Here is a 14,310-nt window from a genome sequence, read left to right on the forward strand (position 1 = left end):
GGTATTTTTCCCATCTAAAAATCTATAAATGGGCTGCACTTTTTTTCCCTCATCTGGGACAGAAAGGGCTGGTGCTCGAGCACCATTTGGGGTCTATCTGGGCAAGCGCCTAAATCGCTGGTGTCAAACTCCAGGCCCGGGGGCCAGATCCGGGCCGCCACATCATTTTATGTGGCCCGCGAAAGCAAATCACGTGTCAACTTCCATGATTCTTGCTAAAATCCGTTCCAAATGTTTGTATAATATTCATATGCAATAAATAATAATGAACTATTGTAAGCATGTTTTGCCTCCAAACCCCTTTTACAGTTACTTGAACAATAGTTGAACAAACCATTATCCTTGACTTCTGATTTCAAAACTTCTGATTTTATCCACCAATTTGTTGTCTACGTGCAATAATATGATGACCGGACAAATAAACTACTGTGCTGCACGAGCAACACTACTAGCCCCGGCTGGTAGGCATGGGTCACGCTCTAGTAGCCTCCTTATTGAGGATAGAAATATTTCCCCCGCCCCAAAAAAAAATGCCTTTTGAGCATTTGTCCTCGATATCCTTGATGTCCAGCTTCTAAGGTCTAACTTGCGAGGACAACGGGCATAACTAGTATTACACGGATACCTCGAATAAATGCTCAAAAGGCTTTCCATAAGAGAGAGAGAGAGAGAGAGAGAGAGAGAGAGAGAGAGAGCCCTTCCTTCCTTGTGACGTCAATACATTCCGCCGGCTCAATGGAGTGCTTATATAACGTGTTCCTGTGTTTTCTCTCCAAATAGCAAAGCAGTCCACGGGGCAAAGTTGACGCACATTCCCGAGATGCGTCTCTCGTAAAGACCGACACCGCAGGAAGGCTTTGGACGAGGAAAGCGTTTCCATTTATATGCCCAACTCGTTGGAAACATCATAAAGAATCATAACATGCTGTCATAAAGCCTTCTTTTGTCTAAAATGGTCTACAATGTTGCCTGCTCCTCCATCTGCTCTACTCTCAATTTTGACTATTTCAGCCGTAGTCTCACATACTGTCGGACACAGCGAAGATGAATTGCGAATGGTGACGGGGTTTGCACATTTACGTTTAGTCGCCGAATTCAAATACTACTTTTTTTTTTTTTTTTAACTTGAAAATTTTTTAACTTGAATTTCGCGGCGAGATCATGAATAACTACAACAAAGGCTGTCAAACAAATGAGACTGATGACTGTCTTACTGAATTTTGGCCTTTTGGCTAACTATCGAGATGGCAAAAATAATTACACTTTGTACTAAGTACAAGTACAGATGCGTGTGCAAAAAAAAAAAAAAAAAAAAACAAAGACCGGTAGAAGTAGGCCTCCTGATTCAACTCCTTTACTTAAATAAAAGCGCCGTGCCGTCAAGTAAAAAAAGAAAACAGACTGGAAATATACACGAGTCCAAAAGTGGATTTTCTCTGTCGATAATGGACAATATCCCTTATGATAACTTGGCACTACGAAAACAAAAATGCAAACCTTTGGCCTGCCTGCATATGGTTTTTTTTTTTTTTTTTTTGCGGATGAGACTTTTTTTTTTTTTTTTTTTAACGTTCTAGAAGCTGGAGGCTGGGACACGAGCTGACAACATCAAACAATTCTCTTAAATAATGCCAGGGATGGGGAATATTTTGCTTCTCAGACTCTGTTGCAACATTGTCATTAATAGTAATGAACGATATACCTATACATATATTCATTTACCTTCTGCCTTATAAATCCCCAACATCTCCGTCAGGTGGACTTCACCTTTCACTATTATTGTCGTCATGAACTTGGACTTGATTGATTCATTTAATCCTTTTGGCATTGAGACTGAATGTTGTGATTGTGAAAAATATTCTTCAGTGCGCGAGACAAAATCGTCTCAAAGTTACAGCACAGAAGAAAGTTTTTGTTTTGAATGTTCCGCACAGATCTGTTTCGTGTAGGCCTACTGAAAATGCGACCCAGTGCAAAGTTAACCTACTTTGCTCAGCATGCAAGCATCTTTTCCTGTGTTAATAAAAATGTATTGTCGGTGGATGGAAAACTCGAAATTGTCCATAGGTGACAATGTGAGTGATAGTGGTGGTTTGTAAAAAAATAAATAACAAATCTGGCAGTCTTTGTTTTTTTTTTTTTAAATATTGTATGTCATGAGCAAAGCTCATCTGAACCACACGATGGCGGTAGACACTAAATGACTGAGCTGAAATGATCTCTCGCTTGGGATTTTTGGGTATATACTAACTGTAAAAAAAAAAAAAAAAAAAAAAGTGCTAACATTCGAGTATATTGCATTCAGCACAGCCTCAACAAATCTTGCTCATATTTCAAAAGTAAAAATGCTTATATAAGAAATTAGGAAATTGTGTCATCAGTAAACAGCTGGCTCAAGAGATGCGTTGGAACTCATATGGTGGCTTTATTGGTAATTGTTCTTGTGTGTGTGTGTGTGTGTGTATTTCAAATCTATGACATTTAACCGAAAATGTATACCTTTCAAAAATATCATAATTTCCTTGTCGCAAACATGATTTGACATTCAATACTCACGTTGTTTTTCAAATTATTTGTTGTCACATTCATTTGATAGTTTTTTGTTATTATGCTTTACTCAGCGAAAAAAGGTGATTGTCATATATGGGCAATTAGTCTTCAGGAATATTTCAGTGCATTATCAATTTGTGTCTCATGGTAATAAAATATAAGCCTCGCAACCTCAGACCAGAAAGGAAAAACAATTAACTGGCAGACAGTACTTTTTTTTTTTTTTTTTTTTTTTTTTTTATAAAGGAAAAACAATTAACTGGCAGACAATCCTTTTTTTTTTTTTTTAAAAGGAAAAACAATTAACTGGCAGACAATACTTTTTTTTTTTAAAATGTTTTATATTGATAGTGAATGAAAGTTTTGCCTTAATGTCCTTTTACTGGATGGTTTTGTGTGTTTTTGTCGTTTTCAGAGTTTAATGATAAAGCAACTCTGAATCAACAAGTGAATGAGGGTGTGTGTATGTGTGTGTGTTGGTTGCCCTGACAATTCTGCTAATATTAGTTTTCATCCTCTTGAGTTTGCCCTCTATTATTGCTCATCTTGCATTCCAAATGTTTTGCACGTGCTTTGTTTTGTACCCTTAAAAATCCTCTTTTAAGTGTGTGAGGTATCATTATGTGTGCATAAAACCAAACTTAGTCAACTACAGTATGTACCTAAATGTCCCATAAATATTTTTACTGGAATTATTTCATGACCTGGTGCAACTAACCTGATAAAACATTTATTCTGAACAAAAACATAGATGTACACACAATAGTTGAGTTCCTGCAACTGCTATTATTCAAAAACAGAATTTTGATATTGTATAGTATAGCTACGGGATATACTTTATTGTTGAACTTTGCTCAGTCAAACCATACGAGCATTCATTTCCAAAAGTGGTTTGGATGCGCTGAGTTGTGCCCCACCCAAAGTGTTTCAGCCCAAAAACTGACGTGTGATATTTTCTCACTGAGATCCACAACGGGAATTCAATTTATAATAATGGGGGGAGGGGGGGGATGGGGGCAACTGGATATGACTAGTGTCATAGATGTGAGTGGTTTGTTTTTATGTACCCTGGCTACCAATCTGGGGTGTTCCCTGCCTCTCACCCAAAGTCAGCTGCAATAGAATCTATCCCACTCGGGCCGTGACCCCAATAAGGACGAGAAAATGGGATGGATGGATGCCGAAAATATTTACAGAGCTTGTAATCATAACCAAACCTCGCAATCCAAAGATTGAAAAAAAAAACCAAACAAAAAAACAAACGTTGAGTTGAGAAACTACTAATATTATAGGAAGTCAGATATATAAAAGACAACATTGAAGTATTTAAATGTGGAAAAGGGTGATTAGTGTCATCATTTATAAACTCTTTTAAAAAAGATTTTCTGCCCAAGAAAACTCCTACTATTTATGAACTTAACGATGAACAAAGCCCTTTGCTTCCATGACCTGACCTCTACTATACCAGTAGCAGACACACGGTTAAAAAAGAAGACGAAAAATCCCAAAATATTACATTAAAATTAGTCTTAAAAAGTATGATTTAGCAATTCTTTCTCTCAAGAGTATATTCCCAAAGATTTCATTCATTTTTTATTCTTTTTTTCCTTTTTCCTTACATATCTCCCCCCACAATTGAGGGAACTGGATGTGAAAGTGGTCAAAGTCACAGTTACACTGAGCAGCCACCCTGGCTTCAAAAGCTCTGCGCTCCGACACTGGACCAAGATGAAACAGTGACGCGCGCGCATAAACACATGCACGACGCAGCGAGAGATGGGAGATAGAGGCCTTGTCCGACAGCTGAGATATAGCACAAAGGCCCTGGGGAGTTTCAGGGGAATTCCACTGAGGGAATTGGACATGTCTGATTTACACTAACACTTTGGCTAAACTTACGATAAAAGTTCACAAAAGAAACATTGCTGGGTATGTCTTTATCCATCTCACCTTGCTCCATCGATCTCTTGTCTCTTTTCCTGCTCTGTGACTTTCTTTGTAAAACGTGCAAATATCTCATGACTATTGTGAAGCTTGGTGTCATGCATTTATAACACTATAGCAAATGAAAACGAAATGATGTACAAGCAAGGACAGAGAGGGTAGAGGAGAGGAAGGAATACATGGGGAGTGAAAGGGTTGAGACACTGAAAGAAAACATGTTCCATTTTATCAGCCCTTTTCACCCAATGGGGAGTCAAAGAATGCAATGAAGAATCTGGCCACAGATAAAGAGGAGAGTGGTTGGTACTGTACTGTACTGTACTGCACCATGTATGTGTGTGTGTGATAATTTATCTGACAATATTTTCAGGGAAAAAAAACAAAAACTCAGGGTACCCACAAAGAGAACACTCACTGGACACGATTAGGTACACCCACACAGTTCATTGGGATACCATAAATACAGATAATCAATTATTATCTTTTTTTAATTACATATATTTGTCATTGTGATGGTGGTTGGCTGTGGTACAGAAGTACACTGCATCATATTGACATGTTTCTACAGGGATGAAATATTGTTAACAGCTCCTGTATAATGTAATTTATTTGATTGCCACGCCACGACAATCATGCGTTAAATATAACGTTGATCTGTCTGTGCCAATCAAAACATGTGTTACCTTTGCAAAGGTCGATTACCTATGTAGTGGCGGGTTCGAGTACATTAGATTGAAAAATAACCTTAATGTAAATGTTGTCCGACGGACAGAATTAAAGAGTGTGACAGTGGAGCTGTACAGCAATTTGCGTTTGTGCACATTAGTTTATGTGTATGAAGACAAGTTAACGACATTTTCATTATTTCATTAATTCCAAGTACAGAATGACTTAAAAATGAATAAATAAGGACACCAGAGACAAACTGCCCGAGTGTATACAAGCCAATATAAAACATTTACATAGAGAGCTCATCCTTACGTGTATAATATTTCACTGGCATTAACTTTTTACAGCTTAATTGTTTATACATGTCAAGGAAGAAACAAAAATAGTTCCAGGATACGTTCAAAGACAGCGCACCCCCCAACCCCCACCCGCCCCACCAAAAACAATTTTGTCACAAGTTTCCCCGATGGAAAGCTCAGTTCCCATGGCGAAGCAGAATTATTTACATCTTGACCATGTCCTGGTCACAGAGCCAGTGTGACCCAACAGACATATTGGAGAACATGCAGTGTGTAAAACAAAGGCCAAGTCCAATAATATTTACACCCCTACACACAAGAGACTAGACTCAAGCAATGCACTGTTGCCGCAAGAGAGCTGGATTCAAAAAACAAAGTAAAAACATCACAAAACGACTACACACAAAATACTTTTGTTTTTACGTTGTGCAATCCAGACAAAACATCAAAATACTGCCTGCCAAGTCAGATGCAAATTATCCAAACATGTTGTTGTTTTTTTGTTTTTTTTTACAGCATTGAAAAAGGTAAGAGCGTATCTTCTCTCCCTTAAACTTGTTCCAGTGAATCAATCCGTGAAATAAAAATAAATTAGTACTTTTAAAAGGAGATCATTGTTGACGCTAAATTGTAGGGGCATGTCGTATTTATTGTATCTCATCTTGACCTTTGACATCACTTGTGAAGAGGATAGAAAAGTGTGATAAAAGATTTTGAGGAGACTTAACCATCACCTTGTGGTTACCACAGAATCAATTCTATATGACCATTTTGCCATGCAAAAAAATACACATACGAAACAGGTTGTGATAATGATTTGCTACTTCTGCTCATTACTGCTCCCAATTCAACGTAAAACACCGAAATCTTCAAACGAAATGCATCGATCAACTAATCGTTTGGGTTGAATCAATTGGATAAGCTCTTCATTTTCAATGCGTGACACGATTCAGCAGCAGCACAGTACACTTCTGTGCCACTGACGTAGCGCACCAGTTCAACAAAAGTGTGGCATAATGTGAGTTATTTTGTTAACCACTGTATTGGGCCCTATAGATTAGATGATGGAAATCTGCTTGTTCAGGGTGAAATGATTTCTTTAGGTCACAACTTTTTCCAGGATCGTTAAATCATGTTGAATGTTCTTGGGGAGTACTCAGATGAAAAGTGTGCTTTTATGGCTCACGAGGTTTTTCGGTGAAATCTGATTAATTGCTCAGAATGAGTCATGTTCAGATAGGGCTGAAGCTAATCATTTCAACCTTCAGTATAGAGCACTAAAGTTACGTTAACCCCCGAAAGGAATGCGTTCATGAATTTCATGATAGGACATATTCGTGACAGGAAAAGAATGAAATGTCCTTGGAAAACCTTTTTGGTATCTGCTGCATCGGTTTTGATGAAGAAAAGAATAAACAAACAATGTGTCAAACTCCCTCCCGTGAGTGAACACTCAGATGGCCAGTTGGAGCTTGGTGAGGTTCCTCTGGTGCATGTTGTGGTGCCGCACCAACTCGTCACTGCGGGCAAACTTCTTCTGACAGTTTGGCCAACGACAGTTGAACGGCTTCTCGCCTGAGAGGTGAGCGGGAGACGAGTACGTGGAAAAAAAAAGAGGAGCGTTAGAAAAGGAAAGAATTATTTGAACATTGTTGCAATGTATCCATGTTTTAGGCACGTTACGTATCTGTTGTATTTGAATAATATCTTATTCCATACTGTAAACATGAACATGGATGGGATATAAAAGAAAAAATAAAAGTTTACGCACTTGTTTTACCTGTATGAGTCCGGGTGTGTGTCTTAAGGTGGTCAGACCGAGAGAACTTTCTCTGACACGTCTCGCATTCGAAGGGTTTAACACCTAAACACATGTACACATGTTTGCATGCACACAGACGGAAGGTTCATACACACGAGGGAAATATTCATCACACACACACACACACACAGAGAGAGGGAGACAGAAAAGTAAAGTAGAGCAGAGGCTTGCAGGAAAGCCAATCCAAAGCTGAGCCAGTTATTTGCAACGTTGTGCTAGCGTAGTTTCTTTCATTCACACTCTCATTGAATTCCCACCACCTAACTTGGTGCCTGGGGCCACTGACACCCCCCCTCCAAAGAAAGCAACACAATAAAAAATAAATAAATAATAATAATGTGAACATCATCAAGAAAAATGGGGCGGCACGGTGATCGACTGGTTAGCACATCTGCCTCACAGTTCTGAGGACCGGTGTTTGATCCCTGGCCCCGCCTGTGTGGTGTTTGCATGTTCTCCCCGTGCCTGCGTGGGTTTTGTCCGGGTACTGCGGTTTCCTCCCACATCCTCAAAACATGCACGCTAGGTTAATTGGCAACTCTAAATTGCCCGTAGGTGTGAATGTGAGTGCGAATGGTTGTTTGTTTCTATGTGCCCTGCGATTGGCTGGCGACCAGTTCAGGGTGTAGCCCGCCTCTCGCCCGAAGATAGCTGGGATAGGCTAGTGAGGATAAGCGGTACAGATAATGGATGGATGGATGGATGGACGAAGAATGGTTAAATACCAATTGCAAATGAACTAGGACATTTATTCGTCCACAATAATTGTTATTCATCCGTGTGTTATGGATGTAAGTAAATTATGTTGGAGTCTTTGTTTTTTTCTGCTCGTGTCATCAAACATGTAGGACTTTAATTATTGCAATAAAAGCCTTGCACGTTGGTAGCTTACTTTTCCCTCAGCAAGTCTGGATCATTCTTACTTGCTTGATATGCGCAGGCAGTGATGCCACGCTCAATACTTTTGCTGCCGCCTTGTTAGAATAGCGCCACCCAGTGTCAAACGTAAGAAGTACAAAAGTAGAAAAGCACAAGCTTAAGGGGGCAATATAAAACTGTATTTTTCGGGAAGTTGGTAAAAAACGAGCTGCAGGACAGATATGGTGGATCCAAAGTCTCCACTTCCACAAAATCGTGCGATTTACATATCGTGGCAGTCATGCAAACAAGCAGGTTGGAGCAAATGGAGCGAGCAAAGAGAAGGAACAAGTGAACTACAGAATTAAAAGTCAGGCAATAATCAAACCTGTGTGCCTCCTTTGGTGTCTTTTGAGCTGGTCAGAGCGAGAGAAGCCCCTACCACATTCTGCAACATCACAGTGGTACGGTTTCTCCCCTGGACACAGACAAAGAGAGGCTATTGAATAAAGATACAGTAACACAGAACACAAATTTTCATTGTCTGTCTATATACACAGTACAGAGGGGTTCAAAAGTCAGTATACAGTTTTATTACTGAAAAAAAAAACTGCTAATGTAATCACAATTAGAATAAGATATAAATTACCATTGCAGTCTCTTATGTGCTGAAATTGCTGGCCTAGAGCATTTACGCAGTCCTGTTGTCTAGTTTCTACACTAAAGCATTATCTAAATGCTCATGTCAAACATTATCAATGTTTAGGTAGTTTTATTTTACACACACATACACGGAACAAAAAATATAAACGCAACACTTTTGTTTTTGCTCTCATTTTTCGTGAGCTGGACTCCAAGATCTGAAACTTTTTCTACATACGCAAAAGGCCATTTCCCTCAAATATTGTTCACAAATCTGTCTAAATCTGCGTTAGTGAGCATTTCTCCTTTGTCGAGATAATCCATCCCACCTCACAGGTGTGGCATATCAAGATGCTGATGAGACAGCATTATGATTATTGCTCAGGTGTGCCTTAGGCTGGCCACAATAAAAGGCCACTCTGAAATGTGCAGTTTTATCACACAGCACAATGCCGCAGATGTCGCAACTTCTGAGGGAGCGTGCAATTGGCATGCTGACTGCAGGAATGTCCACCAGAACTGTTGCCCGTGAACTGTATGTTCATTTCTCTACCATAAACCGTCTCCAAAGGCATTTCAGACCATTTTGCAGTACATCCAGCCGGCCTCACAAACGCAGACCACGTGTAACCACACCACCCAGGACCTCCACATCAAGCATGTTCACCTCCAAGATCGTCAGAGACCAGCCACTTCGGACAGCTGTTGCAACAATCAGTTTGCATAACCAAAGAAGTTCTGCACAAACTGTCAGAAACCGTCTCAGGGAAGCTCATGTGCTCGACCTGACTGAAGTTCGTCGTCGTAACAGACTTGAGTGGGCGAATGCTCACATTCGACAGCGTCTGGCACGTTGGAGAGGTGTTGTCTTCACGGATGAATCCCGGTTTTCATTGTTCAGGGCAGATGGCAGACAGCGTGTGTGGCGTCGTGTGGGTCAGTGGTTTGCTGATGTGTACGTTGAGGATCGAGTTGCCCATGGTGGCAGTGGGGTTATGATATGGGCAGGCGTATGTTATGGGCAACGAACACAAATGCATTTTATCGATGGCATTTTGAAAGCACAGAGATACCGTGACGAGATCCTGAGGCCCATTGTTGTGCCATTTATCCACGACCATCACCTCATGTTGCAGCATGATAATGCCCCATGTTGCAAGGATCTGTAGACAATTCCTGGAAGCTGAAGACATCCCAGTTCTTGCATTGCCAGCATACTCCCCGGACATGTAACCCATTGAGCATGTTTGGGATGCTCTGGATCGGCATATACGACAGCGTGTTCCAATTCCTGCCAATATCCAGCAACTTCGCACAGCCATTCAAGAGGAGTGGACCAACATTCCACAGGCCACAATCAACAACCTGATCAACTCCATGCGAAGGAGATGCGTTACACTGCGTGAGGAAAATGGTGGTTACACCAGATACTGACTGATTTTCTGACACCCCCCCCCCCCCCCCCCACAGACCACCACAATAAAGCAAAACTGTACATTTTTGATGGCAAATGTGTTTTAGGAATGTAATACAAACACAAACCAGGCCCATAATTTAAAGTACTTATTTACCATTTTTTCAAGTTGTGCGAATCATTTTCTGCCGTCTTTTTACTACTTTGAAGTATAAAATATTAACGAAAACAATTATAAAGTTGAGCTAATCATTTTCAGTGTGACGTTTTGCTACTTTGAAGTATAAAACATTAACGAAAACAATCAATGATAAAGACGGTAATATTCTCATACTCTCTCATCTCCTTTACTCCCTCTAATTCATAAGATTCAATGGCGAGCACTGAAGTAGTTTGATCTTGCGTACATTTCACTGTGAGCTATTCTGCTTTAATAAAGTTAAGTATGTGTGTGGGAGGCACTACTGATAAAACTGACTGAAAAAGGAACAAAATAAATAGTTCCTGTGAGAACTGTGGCTTTCACCTGTGTGTTTGCGGCCATGCATCTGCAGATGAGACAGCTTGAAGTAGCGCTTGTTGCAACCGGGGTGTGGACACATGAATGGACGCTTCTCGCTGCTCTCTGATCGAACAATTGCTGGAGCAATACTGGGCACCCGCCTTACATCCTGCAAACACGCACACACACACACACACACAAACTGCTTAAGCAAATTAAATATCTCATACAGTACCTGTAAAATGTTATAGACAATATGATGTATATTATTTAATCCATTCAGTTTAGAAGACTAATCATGTAATTTAATCAGTTTAATCAATTTAATCAGCCTTGCTCTCCTGGGATCATTACAATAAAATGGTCATATTCTTTATTTAGTTTCATTAGATAATAATTAGCTGTAAGGTGACCCTGATTTGACTGCAGCCCATCGGGAGCTGTTAGTCACGCCTTTCAGACAGGCGCCCCTCCCTGAGCGCCCCATTAGAACACTGGAGCTCACTGCAGTTGCCCTGTGGAGGAGAGCCACGGGAAATCACAAGACACACAAAAACACAAGACTAGTTGAACAAAACCCTTAATTTTTGCTCATCTGGAGAACAAAGCAAGATCTTGTCTTTATATGTCGTTTCAAGGAATGGCAACTGTTTCCTTTGTCAAATCTGTAAATGTTACATTTGTAACATTTCCTTCCTAATTCCCTTTTATGCCTCTAAAATGCTTCCCCTGTTGAAAGTTTCACGTCCACATCTGACCTTCAAGCATGCAGAATGATAGTTAACTTTGTTTCACTGCCATAAACCCTGAAACTCATGTGATTCAGTCATCGTAAAAAAACAAAAACAAAAAAAGAAGTTAATGTGGCAATGTCATTTTTAGCAGTTATGACTGTTGTAAAAAGCACAACACAGATTTTACTATTTTACAAAGGCACCACAGGAACAAAGTTTGAATAGTGAAAAACAAACAGGAGAGAAAGTGGCAATGTCATTTTTAGCAGTTATGACTGTTGTAAAAAGCACAACACAGATTTTACTATTTTACAAAGGCACCACAGGAACAAAGTTTGAATAGTGAAAAACAAACAGGAGAGAAAGTTCAGCTCAGCCCATTCTAGTTGCACGATGCCAGGTTGTGGGAGCCCATGCGTTTAAATCCAGTTTCAAGACTGTGGTGCTAATACTCTATCTACTGATTTTGAGTAAGGAAGATGCTAACACAGTGGTAACATGATGGAGCAGAGTTCCTTCTCAAATCCGTGATAAAATGTGGGCACAACTGCGAGAACTTCCTAAAGGAGGCAATGTCGACTACTCCAAACAACAGAACCTCAGCCATCTTCAGTGTCCATGGAATTATATTGAATTTGTCTTCGATTTATACCTTCATGGTCATCAAGGAATGGCAATCAGCCGGAGGAGTCTTAACAGGAATTTGGTTTGACTACTTGCATTGTTTACCAACAAGTAAGTAGCCACAAACACCCACTTGTGATTCTTCACTAAAACCAGAAAAAGGCAGCGAACGAAACAACTCAACAAAAAATCTGAGAGAGAATTAGACAGTGACTGAGTTAGGAACAAATAGTCGAACTGGTGGAACCCTGTCAGAATAACTGATTGAGAATGCACCATCTTCACAGTCTCACGTCCCACAAATTATTTGCCGAACCTGTAAGGTGGCAGACCTAATTTCTTCCAGTCCAAACAAAAAAGGGCTGTTCAGTGACCTCCAACCGATTCCTATGATCCTCCAATACTGGTTTGATCCTCCAATACCAGCAGTTACCAACATGGTAAGAAACACAAAATGTAAAGCATTGTTTGGCTGAGCATGTCACAACGAACATATATGAAAAATAACAACAAAAACAAAAACACAAAACGTACCATGAAAGAGTATTCATCATGGCTCGTCTGCATGTGACTCTTAAACCAGGGAAGCAATCCCATGAGAAAGATAGGGGGTTACCAGACAGACACAGTCCTATCCATCTGAGTATGACAGGTAATTCCTAATCTACCATTCAAGTCTTAACTCTTCAGGTAACAGTTAACGCCAGTGTCTTTCAGGACAGGAACATTCAGTACCAGTTCTCCCCTCAAGATCTTGGCGTGCGTCAGAGGCAGATTAGTGGAGGTATTAAAACAGGTCTTTGAGTGGTACTTGTAATTTTACCAATCACTAAAAAAACAATATTGTTAAACTGGCAAGATAAACAAGCCATCAACCAATGGCAAAAGCTTGTCTTAGAGTATATAACACGAGAAAATATCTCTGCTAAATGTAATAACCAAATGTATAACTGAAAGAAAACCAGGTCATCTTTCATTAAAATGGTGAACCTTGATCCTTGATTCTTGTCTGCTTGGGAAAGCATGTCATACAGAAATGTAATGTAACCAATCTTTAAGACTCCTGTGCATACCATACCATCCATCCCTCCATCCATTTTCTACCGCTTATCCGAGGTCGGGTCACGGGGGCAGTAGATTTAGCAGGGACGCCCAGACTTCCCTCTCTCCAGCCACTTCATCCAGCTCTTCCGGGGGGATCCCGAGGTGTTCCCAGGCCAGTCGAAGGATGTAGTCTCTCCAGCGTGTCCTGGGTCGTCCCCAGGGTCTCCTCCCGGCGGGACGTGCCCGTAAACTCTGACACCGGTCGTACAGGGACCGAACAGCCCGTATCAGGGGATTCGGTACCCCATACCCCCGAAGCAACCCCCACAGGACCCCCCGAGGGACACGGTCGAACGCCTTCTCCAAGTCCACAAAACACATGTAGACTGGTTGGGCGCCAAGGGTGTAGAGCTGGTCCACTGTTCCACGGCCAGGACGGAAACCACACTGCTCCTCCTGAATCTGAGATTCAACTTCCCGACGGACCCTCCTCTCCAGCACCCCTGAATAGACCTTACCAGGGAGGCAGAGGAGTATGATCCCCCTGTAGTTGGAACACGCCCTCCGGTACCCCTTCTTAAAGAGGGGGACCACCACCACAGTCTGTCAAACCAAAGGCATTGTCCCTGATGTCCACGCGATGTTGCAGAGGCATGTTAACCAGGACAGCCCTACAACATCCAGAGCCTTGAGGAACTCCAGGCAAATCTCATCCACCCCTGGGGCCTTGCCGGCGAGGAGCTTTTTAACCACCTCGGTGACCTCAACCCCAGAGATAGGAGAGCCCGCCTCAGAGAACCCGGACACAGCTCCCTCATGGGAAGACGTGTCGATGGAATTGAGGAGGTCTTCGAAGTATTCTCCCCACCGGCTCACAATGTCCCGAGTCAAGGTCAGCAGCGCCCCACCCCCACTATACACAGTGTTGATGGTGCACTGCTTCCCCCTCCTGAGACGCTGGATGGTGAACCAGAATTTCCTCGAAGCCGTCCAGAAGTCTTTCTCCATGGCCTCACTGAACTCCTCCCATGCCCGAGTTTTTGCTTCCGCGACCACCAAAGCTGCATTTCGCTTGGCCAGCCGGTATCCATCAGCTGCCTCAGGAGTCCCACAGGCCAAGAAGCCCCAATAGGACTCCTTCTTTAGCTTTACGGCATCCCTCACCGTTGGTGTCCACCAACGGGTTCGGGAATTGCCACCACGACAGG

The 14,310-nt window shown here is 41.5% G+C and overlaps 1 protein-coding gene across 9 annotated transcripts in view; it reads right to left on the reverse strand.

Moving 5' to 3' along the window:
* Positions 1-4,584: 4,584 nt before the first annotated feature.
* Positions 4,585-14,310, reverse strand: part of wt1a (WT1 transcription factor a) — a 35,960-nt gene continuing 26,234 nt past the window's right edge. For 7 of the 9 annotated variants that reach the window (XM_061677345.1, XM_061677351.1, XM_061677344.1 and 4 more), the window contains 4 exons: positions 10,725-10,869; positions 8,531-8,620; positions 7,234-7,326; positions 4,585-7,037 (listed from right to left, as the gene is read on the reverse strand). In XM_061677345.1, coding sequence (XP_061533329.1) covers positions 6,916-7,037; positions 7,234-7,326; positions 8,531-8,620; positions 10,725-10,869 — 450 coding nt within the window. In that variant the 3' untranslated portion in view covers positions 4,585-6,915. The remainder of the gene's footprint in view (positions 7,038-7,233; positions 7,327-8,530; positions 8,621-10,724; positions 10,870-14,310) is intronic. The other 2 variants (XM_061677346.1, XM_061677352.1) reach the window with 1 other exon arrangement.

Source organism: Phycodurus eques, chromosome 5, assembly GCF_024500275.1.
Source record: "Phycodurus eques isolate BA_2022a chromosome 5, UOR_Pequ_1.1, whole genome shotgun sequence".
Taxonomy (NCBI): domain Eukaryota; kingdom Metazoa; phylum Chordata; class Actinopteri; order Syngnathiformes; family Syngnathidae; genus Phycodurus; species Phycodurus eques.